At 35.4% G+C, this 13,977-nt stretch overlaps 1 protein-coding gene and 2 long non-coding RNA genes across 6 annotated transcripts; 1 reads left to right on the forward strand and 2 right to left on the reverse strand.

Annotated features, from left to right (window-relative positions):
* Nucleotides 1-1,166: 1,166 nt before the first annotated feature.
* LOC120004338 (MADS-box transcription factor 23-like) lies at nucleotides 1,167-6,149 on the forward strand. Its single transcript, XM_038853666.1, has 7 exons — nucleotides 1,167-1,348; nucleotides 3,280-3,358; nucleotides 3,988-4,049; nucleotides 4,498-4,597; nucleotides 4,700-4,741; nucleotides 4,826-4,909; nucleotides 5,193-6,149. The coding sequence occupies exons 1-7, from the start codon at nucleotides 1,167-1,169 to the stop codon at nucleotides 5,337-5,339; spliced, it is 696 nt and encodes a 231-aa protein (XP_038709594.1). The 3' UTR covers nucleotides 5,340-6,149.
* On the reverse strand, nucleotides 3,813-10,620 carry LOC120004339. 4 transcript variants are annotated; one of them, XR_005469509.1, is made up of 5 exons: nucleotides 10,406-10,620; nucleotides 6,086-6,149; nucleotides 5,161-5,291; nucleotides 4,806-4,897; nucleotides 3,813-4,121 (listed from the first exon to the last, which is right to left on the reverse strand). It is a non-coding gene; the product is annotated as an uncharacterized LOC120004339 (long non-coding RNA). The 4 variants fall into 4 exon arrangements; XR_005469507.1 differs by lacking the exon at nucleotides 3,813-4,121 and having other exon boundaries at nucleotides 4,651-4,897; XR_005469510.1 differs by lacking the exon at nucleotides 3,813-4,121 and having other exon boundaries at nucleotides 4,651-4,897; nucleotides 6,081-6,149.
* A 114-nt stretch (nucleotides 10,621-10,734) lies between these two features.
* Nucleotides 10,735-13,207, reverse strand: LOC120004341. Its single transcript, XR_005469511.1, has 3 exons — nucleotides 13,058-13,207; nucleotides 11,233-12,889; nucleotides 10,735-11,130 (listed from the first exon to the last, which is right to left on the reverse strand). It is a non-coding gene; the product is annotated as an uncharacterized LOC120004341 (long non-coding RNA).
* Between the last annotated feature and the right edge of the window lie 770 nt (nucleotides 13,208-13,977).

Here is a 13,977-nt window from a genome sequence, read left to right on the forward strand (position 1 = left end):
AATTGTTTTCAACATTTACCACAGAATAATAAGAGTTTTTTCTTAAAAATTTTCGATTGATCAGCTCGATACACAGTTAATTTGGAAAAAAAAAGCATTATTCCGCTTTTTTTCTTATTAAAAATAAAATCATGTTAATGCACACCCTCATAAATAATCATACTATTTTTACTTTAATGAATAAAAAGGGACGGAGCGAGTATATAATTTAATCAACTATTTTTTAGGCTTCATTAAAATGAATACAAAGATATACTGCCAAACGCAATCGATGAGAAATTCATTAAAGCCACCCCAACAATCGACACAGTTGTCAATTTATAGAAATAAATAATTGGGCTATTTTTTAAAAAAAATTCTCTTTCTTCCATATTTTTTTATTTTTTATTTATTTAGGATAATTGGATAAATGTTCATGAACGCCGATTGTTTTGGTGATCTTTACAACACTCAACACTTTCACACACTCTTGCGCGTATAGAACTATACACTCGCTTGTCACGAACACTTCTTTATCGCCGAAACAACATTAAACATCTAAGTTTATATCAAACGACCCATAATTATCATATAAAATTAAATTCGTAAAGGTGATCAAAATATAAATATAATTTTTCATGATTAAAAAAGATATATTAAACTATACAACTACATCAGCCCCTTTCATCCAACATTTAACTGCTCCTCTGATTCTCCAGCCGAAGAGAGGAGATGATTAGGCATGACAGTTGTTATCGCAGTAACAGCTTGTAGACAAAAATGTGTACGCTTCAACACACACTATATAAACCATTACTGGTTTATTTGGGTTTCCATATAAAGCATCAACACTTCTTTTCTCCAAAGCTGGCTGCTTTACATCTTCCACAAATCAATTAAGTAAGCTCTGTAATAAGTTTGATCTGCTCTCTTTTATATAGTTTCGATCTCTCTTGCTCAAATGAGTCTTTCTCAGTTTTTTTTTTTTTTATCTCTCCATAATTTTTGGTGCTTCTAGACTTGATTTGATTTTCTTGTGTTTGTCACTGTGGGAGACTGGTGCACGGATTCGACTTATGGTTTTATTGAAAATTGATGGGTTTTGGCGCGCCTCCTAGTATATATTAATCATGTCTTTGATTGGTGATGTTGGCTATATAGAGAAGGTGAGCAGCATCAAAACTAAGATGGGGAGAGGGAAGATTGCGATTAGAAAGATCGATAATTCGACAACCAGGCAAGTGACCTTTTCGAAGAGAAGAAATGGGTTGCTGAAGAAGGCGAGGGAGCTATCGATTCTTTGCGACGCAGAAGTTGGAGTCATCGTCTTCTCCGGTACTGGCAAGCTCTATGAGTATGCAAGCACTAGGTCAGCCAATATCTTCTCTCTCTCTCTCTCCCACCCCTTGCATATATGTGTGGAAAGTAACTCTATATGTGTGTTTCTTGCTTCCTTCTCTCATCAACTTGTTTTTGCAGGAGCAATATATATATATATATATATATATATATATATTAATTGTGTATATGTATATGGATTAACGTTGTAGTTATCATATAATTACAATTAATCCTTGAATTGTGTGGGGTGTTAATTAATTAGATGAAGATTTTGTCGTGTATTCACTAGCAATTTTGCATGCATGGTCAGCTTAAGGTATCTTGAATCATCACAATATATAGCTGTAGATACACACAAATATACAGGCTAGCAGCTAGCTACACTCTCATCTCATGATCATCTTCTTGTTTCTTTGGAATTTCCGCACAAGAAAAATTAACCTACGTGTTTTAATGAATTTTTTATTTTGGTATGAATTACTAAAACAATGATATCACCAAAATAGGTTATATTGTTCGATGAGTTGAATTTATATAAACAACGGGTCGTTGGCTGAGATGATAAATTTGACCACGGTAACTCTTAACTGCAAACGGAAAACCGTGAGTTTAAGTCCTATGGGTATTTTCATTATCGCAATTTCCAATATGGGCCCTTACTCAAGCCAATATGTGCGAATGCCACCCTCGATTATTTCCCTGCAATGGGTCGTACCCCAAGTCTCAACTAGTCCACTAGATTGCGGGGTCTTTCATGTGCCCCGGGGTTTACCAGTCAATTATACGGTGGGTAGCTAGGTGGGTTACACGTTAGCAAAAAAGAGTTGCATTCGTATATAAGTGATTTATTTTCACTTTCTCTATTTTGTTTATATGAGTAAATTTCATTGATTTTGTTTTATTAAATAATAATAATATTATTATTATTATTATCTTGAGAGAAGATACAACCTTACCCTGATGAATATAAAGTGGAACTGTTCTTAGTTATTTCTTTATCAATGTAGTCGTTTAGAGTTTAGGGTTTATATAAAAAGAATGCCTTAATCTCCTGCTAGCTTAGTAGTTGTATCTCTCCTTTTTTTATAATTTTGTTGTTGGTTTGTGTTTTGACATTCTGATGCCTGGTGGTCTTTCTTTTTCTTCTTTAGCTGATATGAGCATTATCTAATAAAAAAGCCACGAAAACTTTATTCAAGTATGTAAATCATATATAAATATATTAAAGACAACTAATTAGTACATATATATATATATATATAAACTTTTGTCAAAGCATTTTCTCCAAAAATGAGATCATTTGGCTGAAAATTTTGAATGGTAGCTTGTTCTTGTTGGGGAGATCTGACCGGGAAGTGTGTCTTTGGAGTGCGCCAGTTTAGTTAGAGATGTCAAGGGGTGAAAACGATTGATTTTTTTACATGAATTTAATCAATTAATCGGTCGATTATTGTCGGTTATTTTAGTTATTAGTTGGTTTTTCAGTCAATTCTTTAAAGAAATATGTAAATTTAAAAAAAAAAAAAAAAACACCGATCGATCGGTTTTGTTATATCGTTAATTTCTCTACAACCCTAAGTGTTTTTTGTGGTTTCAATTTTTTGTGTTGATTTGCTCTGCCTTCACTAATTTCATAAATTTGTGCCATTGTTCTTGGTGTAGACGAAAATGCTTTCAATTTAATGAGAACTTTTGTGCGGCACACATATCTCAGGCTCAGCACAACAGATTTCATTATGCGGCCATGAAGACTCTTTTTCTTCTTTTTTTTGATAAACACGAAGACTCTCTTTGAACTCAAATCTTATTCTTATTGTTTGTATTTCATTCTCTATAAATTGCGTTGCTGAGATGCTCTCTTAAACCAAAGTGCCATTTTGTGTTGTAACAATAAAACTATTTTTATGAATTTACACAGATTATGGGGTCTAATGTATTTGGCCTGTACTTTTCATTCAGCATGAAATCTGTTGTTGAACGCTTCAACAAAACTCAAGACGCGAACCAGCAGCCATTGAATCCTTATTCAGAAATTAGGGTAAAAACTATTTTGTCTTTCCCAATTTTTAATTTACCAAGAGTACTGGTTTTTGCTGACATCCACATGAGCAATATTTACCTTGTGATTTTCAAAAGATGCCTAGAAGAAAACACATTTTCTCGTTCATATCTTCAGAAAATAGGAACAGCATAATAAGTCGGTATCCTTCCACCCTTTTATAATGCTAGAAATTTAGAGAGTCCCAGATATTAGAGTAGAATCTAGATATGTAGAGTACAAGCACAACCTTTCTCACACCAACTTCTGATCAATTTCGAATCCAAGTTCGATGACTATTTTTAATGCAGTAAATGAATGTTTTGAATACCAAGCATTGAGATACAACATCTTCAAGCATTGAGATACAACATCTTCTATGTTTAAAAAAGAGGTTATGATGATGATAATGTGTGTGTGTGTGTGTGTGTGTGTGTGTGTGTGTGTGTGCATCTCCAGGTCACAAGTTTGATTTCATGCTGCATAAAGAAAATGATCTGCAAGAACCTAATATCTAAGCATCAATTTTACTTCATTTTATTTGAACATCAATATTCAATAGCATATATATTATATATATATTTCCATTTCAAAATGTCTTCTCATTACATGTATGTTGTTTTTGCTAGTTTTGGCAAAGGGAGGTAGCAACCTTGAGACAACAACTACTATACTTGCAAGAATGCCATAGGTATTCATCAACATCCCCTATAACCCCTGTTGACTAGCTGGATGAATTTAGTTCTTAATCTGTAGGCATTGCCTGGGAGCACTAAATCAAGTCCGAATGAGTGAAGGTTATCAAAGGATTCAAAAAAGTAAACAATGAATGAGCTGATGAAGAGAAAACCAAATTTCAGGGGATGCCATATGGTTGTGAATGTCATTCATTTCTGCTTCTTTTACAGCCAAGTTATTTGCAATAGAACTTGTTTCTTCCTATCATACCACTTCACATACGCATATCATAATTCAGAAGTGGAAAATTGTGTAAGATACGGATATGTTTCCTCATCCTAAAGAAGCATGCACTTTATAAATAGAAGAACACTACTTAAAATTTATTAGATTCACCATTCAAGTTATAGGTTTCAACCATTAGCCATTCATGCCAAACATTGTCCCCTTGACGCATGCAGGCAACTGATGGGGGAAGAACTTTCTGGTTTGAGTGTTAAAGATCTACAGAACTTGGAAAACCAACTCGAAGTGAGTTTGAAGGTTATCCGCATGAAAAAGGTTCAGACTAGTAATCACCACTATAACTTGCACCCTACATACTCAAGATTACATTGATCATATTACTTATATCATTGTAAATGCATTTATTTGTCTCTGCAGGACCAAATTTTAACTGATGAAATTAAAAAACTAACCCATGAGGTATGTTAGGATATCACTTCAGTTTCCATGAAGTCATTTTTCTGAAAAAATGCATATAACTGACCGTCATTGACTTTATTGCAGGGAATTCTCATTCATAAAGAGAGTCAGGAACTTCTCAAGAAGGTAGACCTCATCCGTCATGAAAATAAAGAACTGCAAAAGAAGGTACTTGATTCAAAAGCATAACAAATTGGGGAAAAAAACCATTCAGCTCCCCTAGCACCTCAAGTGAGTTTATATACATATAAACCTAAGAATGACCAAATGCATGTCATTGTCACCCCAACCCCCGGGAAAAAAAATCCACAATCGTCAATGATTCCAGTCCCATTTAAGGGAAAAAAAAAGGTCTAGGCCACAACCACAGAGCACGTGGAGGTTGTCTTGAAATTTTTAGAGAAAGGTTTATTGTTTACCTCATCCTAACAGAAGTCTTGATGGGTCTCAGATCTATGGGGCAAGGGATGTCAATGAAGAGACAAGAAGTTCACAACCAGCACTCATCTTTAGCTATGATCTGCATACACCCCTCAATCTCCAATTAAGCCTGCCACAACCTCACAGCAACGAGACATCAGCAAAATCAACAAAATAAGGGTAAATTTTGTTCTCATTAGCTACCAAGCATGAAGCTCCACTTTGATATCAACCTGGAAATCTCTTAAAATTTGCAACAGATTACATTGTTAACAGCAAAGGCAGCCAGGGATAGATGTCAGCAGTGACCACCGCAACTAGCCACACAGTCAGAAAAGAACCAAGTTTCTACAGAAGATCTCTCATTTCAGCTATTACACGGAATTAGTTCAGAAACGGGAATATTGAAATGGTAATATAGATTCTATAAAACAAGCTCCATATTTTGCTGTAAGTTTATGCAATAAAGGAAAAGCTTCTTATGCAATATAAAACAGATAAAAAAAAAGAAAGAAGATAAACAACTCTATCATTAAAATGAAACAGATAAAAAAAATTTGTCATGATCAATGTAATTGAACTATTTGTATGGATCGTGCTACCTATATTTGTTTAACGAAGATTCACAAATATTAGGAACAAAAATTCCCATTCCATAACAATCATGAACTTTTTTTCAAGTTCTAGCTAGTAACATAAGATCTTCAAGACTTCAACTATATGAAGAGCAGCAACAACTTTCTTTTATTACTAAAAAAATAAAGAAAATAAAATAAATAGAAAGAAGAGAGAGCAGTAAATGCACACTTTCAGTGTTTCAAGTTAAAAGATGTGACGTATTTTCAAATTGGGCCAACGAAAAGCATCTAAAAAAAATCTGAAATTTTGAGCAGCTTGATTAAAAAAGTCGTAAGAATACCTTACCCCATAAATATAGAACAAGAAGCCCTCATCCATGTGTGACATCAAGCCCAAGCAGTGGTGCATACTTTGAATAATAAATTATAATTACTAGTTAGAAACTTAGAAACAAAACTCCGAACTTCAAAAGAATATTTGAAGAAAAAATCAAGCTATGGCAATATTCCATAATTCAATAGAATTTCCTAAGTGATATATACATACATTTAAGACACTATACTGGTATAATAGTAATGAAAGTTGAGTCAATTGCACATATATTCTCACACATATGCACATACAACACATATGAAGCAGCAACAGTCACTCATCATGACTTAATCCAGTAAATATTTCAAGTCAAAATAGGGGGAGAAAGGTGGGCAAAGTTCTCAAATTAATATATGACAGATAAGGGAAACATTACAACTTCATCAGTTGGTATCAGAGGACAGTTATGCGCGGCCTACTATTTTTGTAACCTGTTTACACTGGAGTCCATCGCAGCATCAATTAATTATCTTGTAAAAAGACTGGATAACAATAAGAACCGCTATGCAGAGACATCTAAGCATGTTTACTTTTTATGGAATAAAGTTTTCAAAAGACTAAGGAAGAAGCTGGTTTTAAGACAAGGGTGAGTTTAGTTGCAATTGAAGCTGAAGTTCGGAAGGTTAAGGTAGAAGAATGTGAGATTGTGGAAGCTAAAAGTGAAGAAGTAGCAGGGTGGCATGCTTTGCATATCGAAGAAGCTCAAAATTTATCTACTAGAAATGAATTCCAGCAAGACAACAAGGTGGCAAAAGTGTCAGATATTTTTACAGTAGAATTTTTGGAAAAAGACACTACTGGTCAGCCTCATGCTATCTCCAATGTACTTCAACAAGAATCGAATATCATTCTCAATGAGCCACCAGAAGATATCCTTATGCAAGATGTGCCCGAAGTAGCACAATCTGAGTTTGAACAAGTTAAGATGCCAGCAATATGGTGAATCAAAGATGATTCAGATGCGTCATGCTAGTGATGCAAACACTTCAGAATTCGAGGTCGAGTTCTTTCCTACGGCTCGATTTGTGAAGATGAGTTACTGGAATGAGCTACCCCACATCAGCAACTATTTCTCCATTTACTCGTCTGAGTCGAGTTCTTGTGGGGAAGAGGAAATTGATGCAGAAAGCCATTAGATTGAAAAAAATTAATTTTTTTTAAGAGTCGAGGAATCTTTTGTAAAAAAGGGTTTCCCTTTGAATTCACCTGTGTGATTCTAGGTCTTTTTTTTAGTCATTATGTTTGCGTATATCAGGTTTAGGGATCCTAATGTTTTCTTAAACCAATGGTCGTAAACCTCTGTGTAAAGACTTGCTTGCCTCAGAAATAGAAGAATATAGTTTTTTACGCAAAGAGAGATTCATTACACATTCAGTGAGATATTGATACATGCTCACCCCACCTGACAGATTCAGGGCAATATTGTTCTAAATTAAAGGATAAACTATGGTTCTTGACATCTTGTCTGCTTGTCATTCTGTTTCAGCTTTAAAAACCTAGGAACTGGGAAATTTCTGTCCTAGGGTTCTTGATTTTGGGATTAACTTGAGGTTAGGTTTCTGGTTCGCTCAATCCTAAACCTAAACAAAACCTACATCAGTAGTTTAAAACTACATCATTCGAGATATAAAATGTGGACAATAGCATACCTTAGGATGATTACCTGATTTTTACGATTCAAATTAATTGAAGTTACCAAATGATTGTTAATAAGTCAATTAAAAGTTAAAACAAAAGCCTTCCAAGCCTTGTTAGAATTATCTCTACCAACCAGATACCCAAAAGATTGCAACTAATACCATGATGTATAATTGCACAAAATCTGTAGGAGTTTTGTAGGTGAAAACTGAAAATGAAATGATATATCATATATGGATGCATATTAAAGGAACACAAAGTTGGTGTCAGTTTCATAATTAACTTACAACAACAAAATTACGGAATATCTACAAGGAACTAATATTGAAAAATAAGGTAACATCATCATAGGATAAGCAGAAATAACCCCTTTGTTCCAAAAAATGAAAATAAAAACAATAAAACTATCACTGCGAAAGCACTCCAACAAATCCAAATAAGAAATCCCCCTTTCTAGACATATAATTGTCAGACTGCAATGCTTTTTGGTCCAAGCTTTCAGAGAAGTCAATTTAACCTTGTACTTGGAGTTGACATTATCAGGCTTCTTAAAGGCATAGTTTTTTATCAAATTAAGATCGAAAAGTAAAGAATAGTCTATGTAAAGTTTCTATGCATCTGGTAATTAAAAGTACATATTTATGCAGCTATAAAAGTTCTACAACTTCTTTTCCTTAGAGATTCAATCAAAAACAAGTTGTTACTATTCTCTAGAAGTCAAATTCTAACCTCAATGAAATCCTAGGATTTTTACCTTGCCCTTCTTTACAGATGCTGGAAAAGAAACGTTTTTATTTCATGCCTTTTCAGGCCTTTTTCTTATCTTTCAAAAACCTGGCAAAGTTCTTCCTAGCCAACTCCGTCTTCTTCCACCATTTCAGTTGTTATACCTCCTACAGGGTTAAGAAGAAGATATCTTGATTTAGTGCTTGCAGCTATACTAAATTTAAGTAACTGCCTTACTTACCTTTGCCCAAACAGTTTATTTTGAACATGGCATGCAACTATATGAGCTTCCACATACGATTTAGTGGGCTGCAACACTTGTAGCTTATCCATTGTGCGTCTAATCTACTTAATTATTTCATTTCTCTCACGATGCCATAATCATAAATTATTTTCATCAACTCTTCATCCATCTGAGAGTTACACCACCACGTGTGCTGTTTGAGATTTGAACTTAAATCTTTAATAAAATTCACCTAATCCCATGTCAGAATGCTACATAATGAAATTTTTCAGAAAGTATTTAACCAAAGGTAATCTATCCTGTAAATCCTAAACTTCCTTCGAATGTTTAACTAAGAAACACTTCAGATAAACTGCAAATACTTTTCAAATGGCTGCAGAGTCACCTGTACAGGAATATGAAATTAAAATTTACTTAAGCTTGTAAGAGATCAACCTCAATATCAAGCTTCTACCTTCCAGAAGAACACAAGCAGCCTGTTAGAATATATATATATAAATGATGTGAAACGCCCCAAACCAACAAGTTAACTTATTGGGTTGAACGGCAAAGTGGTTTGGGGTGTTTCACATCATTCATATATATATTCTAACACAGCCAAAGAAAAGAAAAAAGGAAACACGATGCTTGGCCACAAAGTAGTTTATTAAAGCATCATCAATTCCCGTATACAGTGGCTTATGTTACTGTTGACAGAAAGCACCAAAACAACGCCTCACTCAGGAAAAATGATGAGTGATAAAATAGCCTATAAGTATTTCAGACCAGCAGTAATATGTAATAATATCTTCATATATCAGGCCAAGTTTTCTTTTGTAGTCAATATGTTTACCAATCTGTCAAAGGTGTGACAGCCGTTTATTTCCTTTTCTTAATTTATTATAGGATATCAAAGGCATGAAGAGCTGACGATATTGAATTATATGGACAATAGGTTAGTAACAAGTAAACAACAATTATGCACAAGGCTCCCGCTTGGGCGGTGTAGGGGACATGCAAGGTATACGCAGATTTTACTCCCCACATAATATGTGGAGAGGCTGAAATGAGAACCATTCCTTATCAAATTAAGAAAATCAACAGAAATTCTTTCAGGAGGAACATTGCCCTAAATCCTTTTCAATGTTGCGTATGGTACACAGACACAGCTCTTCTTCAAGTGAAAGACCAAGCATTAATACCCCTCTAATCTATGATCAAAAAGTCACTTCTAAGGAAAATTGGAAAAAAAATTGAAATCTCAACGCAACTTCGATAAGGAAGATTTCAGGAGTATATGCATATACAAGTATTCCACTTCCATTTTTTTTTAAAACATAAGTCAGTCAAAATTAGCCTATTCTCAGTGAAATAAAAAATAGTCTACATACCAGAATAACACACCATCCAGCAAAAGAGTCATGTAGATGAGTATTAACTAATTATCACATGAATCTGAGGAAAAGGCCCATAAACATGTTGCACTCATAAAATCATAAGCAAGCACAAAGGTAGACAAAGTTCCACTGTTTCCTTCAATTGCAGATTTACTGTTGACTTTATCAGTAGCATTTTATACTATGGAAACAACAAAAGCAAAAAGAAGAAAGGAGTAGAACAATGAAATTCTCAATTCCTTCTCCACACCACCATGGCGGCGAGGAACTTCATTCTTCAGCCGTAGAGAGAGCATCAGAGTGTCTAACCTTTATGTTTGCAGGGCTCACCGGAGGTAGTATCATTCCTTGATTCTGAAAAATGAATAGCCTATTTCAGATGCTGGCTTGGGGACATTTTTTGAATCAACCATTACGGTTTCACTGGGGGCAGATGTTGTGCCATCTACCATGTTCATCACGTCAGACCCATAAAGAATTTCGAGAAGCTGGTTTGACGACTCAAAAGATCAAATTCGTTCCAAATCTAAATATTTACATTAACACCTACAATTTCTAATTCTAAACCAAAATAGGCGGAAGAATTTATAAACCAAAACATATTCTACCACCATGACTATGAAGCACCAATTCAAAACAACAAAAAACAAAAGCATCATTTTGTTGAAAAGATAACCAGCTGCAAATACATAGGCAGATGCAAAAATATCCAGTTCCAAAACATCTACTAATCTAGTTAGCACGACCCTAACATTATGACTACTTCCTTGCTCTTGTGAGGGACTCCTGAGTTGCATTTAACATGACAGTGTACCTGGAGCTGCTAGTTGCACCCTGAATTGTAGAAACAATGTTTGGCATCCTCCTAGCATTTGATTTTGTCCTTTTTCTAAGGCTGGTTGATCCATCAAATGCTGCAGTAGATGTAGTAGAGCCCCTACCACTGCCACCCCCTCTCATTGGACCAACCCTTCTACCACCTCTACCACAACCCCTGCCCCTAACTCCCCCTCTTCCAGCAGGGCTTTCCATTTCTGCGTTAACATTCACATTGGCATATTGTCAAATTAGAATTGATATTGTTAGTAACAGAATATTGTGCAAATATATCATGACTTGCATTTAAAAGAAGTTACCTGAGATATTGCAGGATTATGACATCCTCTTCTATTGCGACCTACTTCTCCACATTTGCCACATTTTATCTTTGGATACCTTCTTCTCAGTCAACTGCTTGTCTTAGGCTCATCATGTTCTCTCCTTCTCTTTTTTGTTAGTCTTCCAACTAGTACTTTCATTGGAGGAGGTATGATGGTATCACCACCAGGAGCAATCCATAAGTTCTCTCCATTTGTTGGTTCCACGTTGTGTCGGTACACCCTAAAATATGTTTCCCTTGTATATGCTTGATGCACATAGTTTGCCGGATCTTTGTGAAGCCATTCAATCATAGCCACAGTATGAGTGCATGGTATGCCAGACAAGTCCCATGACCTACATGTACATGATGTTTGTTTCACATTCACAATGTAAGTACATTAATATAGAATGTATAACATTAAAAAAGAGTGTCAAATGTAATACCTTTTGTCTATCAGAAATGAAGCACCATCTCCTCCTATCAAACCCTCCAATATCCAGTAATAGCTTTCTTAAGAACCATTCCCATGAATCTCCATTCTCCCTTTCAACAACCGGCCATGCTATGGGAAAAATCCCATTAGCGTTGTCGTGTGCCACTGCAGTAAGTAATTGACCACCATAAACTGTTTTCAAAAAACACCCATCTAGACCAATTAAAGGCCTATATCATGCAAGGAATCCACTTTTCAAGGGAGCCAAGCAAATATATACCCGCTTGAAAACTACAGGGTCCTCTGGTCTATCCCTATCCACTAGTAAGTTGCATGTGCTACCAACGTTGGTCCTTAGAACCTCGGATATGTAACTTCTCAGCTTACTGTATTGTTCTTTATGCTTCCCTTCAATGATTTCCAGGGCTTTCTTCTTTGCTTTATATGCATGTGTCCTTGAAATTGCCAAAGACATGTGTTCCTTTGCATATGTCACCAAATCTGCAACACTTATCTTTGGTTCCTCCCTTATCTTGTCTACCAACCTCATTGATAACCATGTGCTATCAGCTTGTCTGTTTTCAAGTCTTTTGTTACACATATGTCTTGATTTGAAAAGTACTCTCCCCTTTAATTTGGGAACATCATATCATCCACGGGCAACCCTCATCGCACTTTGCTTGGCACCTTGTCTTCTCATTCCTCGCCAATTGTATCTGATAGCCACCATCAACTGCATAACTCTTGACAACATTCTTAAACTCTTTTAGATCGGTAAACTCCATTCCAAGTTCAAATATCGACTCTTCTGAAGTAACCTTAGGATTGAACTTTGGATTTGCTATCCTACGTCTCCTAATTCCATCTTCACTATCATCTTCATACAACAAGATGTCCTCATTCTCTGATTCGTACTCCAAATTGAGGTCTTCATTACTGCCAATATCACCACCAATGCCGTAAGCACCACTGCCACCATCATCTCCGCTATCATAAAGTTCAACACTGCCATCTCCATCAACACTGCCATCACTACCACTGAAATCATCTCCACTGCCATCACTACCATCCTTATTCCTTCCATGTCCACTGCCTACATTAACATCAACAGAACCTTATTATTTTCCAAATTCGTCATATACGCATCAAGGATGTCATCATCCTCGTCATCAAGAGGACAATCAACAACCTCAGACTGAGTCATTTTCTAACAACTAAACTGCATATTAACAAGCAAACAAACACAAAACAATCAATACCCCAAGGAGAACAATAATAAAACCTAAAAATTATACCTAATACCCAAATTTCTTACAAACTCAAATAAACCTAAAAATTAAAGTAAATTTGAAAAATAATAAAAGAGAACATCAGAATCATCACTTACCAGTAGCAAGAGCTTTCGATCAAGGGAGATGAATTTCGCAAGGTTGATGGGCTAAGAAGAGAAGAGTTGGGTGATTCGTGAAAGGGAGATTTTGGAGGGCTAAGAAGAGGAGCGGCGCAAATCGTGCATGAGGGATACGTGATGTGAGTTGGGTTACGGTTTTTTTTGTTTACGTTTTTTATTTTGATTTTTTTATTCTTTCAAATATTACACGTAAGCACCGTTAGACACTTAACGGTCAAAATGCCATGTAGGCAAGGTTGATTGCCCATATTTGTGGAAATCTGCCCAGGGTGATGAAATTGAAACAAATTTGAAAATAGGTGATTGAGTTAAAACAATTTGACATTGGGTGATTGAGTTGAAACAATTGTGATCTTTCAGTGATGTAAAGTTTAATTAACTCGAAGTTAGGGGAAGAAGAACAAGAGTATGATTTTAGTGGCTAAAAATTAGATGACCTTAGTTGTACCCCATAATTTATTATGTACATCTCAATCTAAATAAACCCCACTTAAAATTATAACAATTATGATGAGTACACCCATTTTTTGTGTTTTCTGAAAAATTACAATCTACACCCTACTTCTTGCTTTCTCTCTTTGCTCTGCCGTCTCTCTTCTCTCTTCTCTGTCTCCGTCCTAGACCACAACACCACCACCACCACATGGACTCCCGTCAATTCGATTCTAGGTTTGATTTGCCTACGCTTTGCTTCCCATGGCAGCACCAGCAAATGCACTTGCTGCCATAAACCCAAAAACACTCCAAAAATCAATCTTGTATAAGCATTTCAAGAGTAAAATGATTACAGTTTGCGAGATTTCAAGACTTCAAATCAAAGCTTATAAAATAGTAAAGAAGAGAGAAACCTCGGTTAGGTAACGATTGTGAGAGTGAAGATTGTCGAGATAAACCTC

Source organism: Tripterygium wilfordii, chromosome 8 (genome assembly GCF_013401445.1).
Source record: "Tripterygium wilfordii isolate XIE 37 chromosome 8, ASM1340144v1, whole genome shotgun sequence".
NCBI lineage: Eukaryota > Viridiplantae > Streptophyta > Magnoliopsida > Celastrales > Celastraceae > Tripterygium > Tripterygium wilfordii.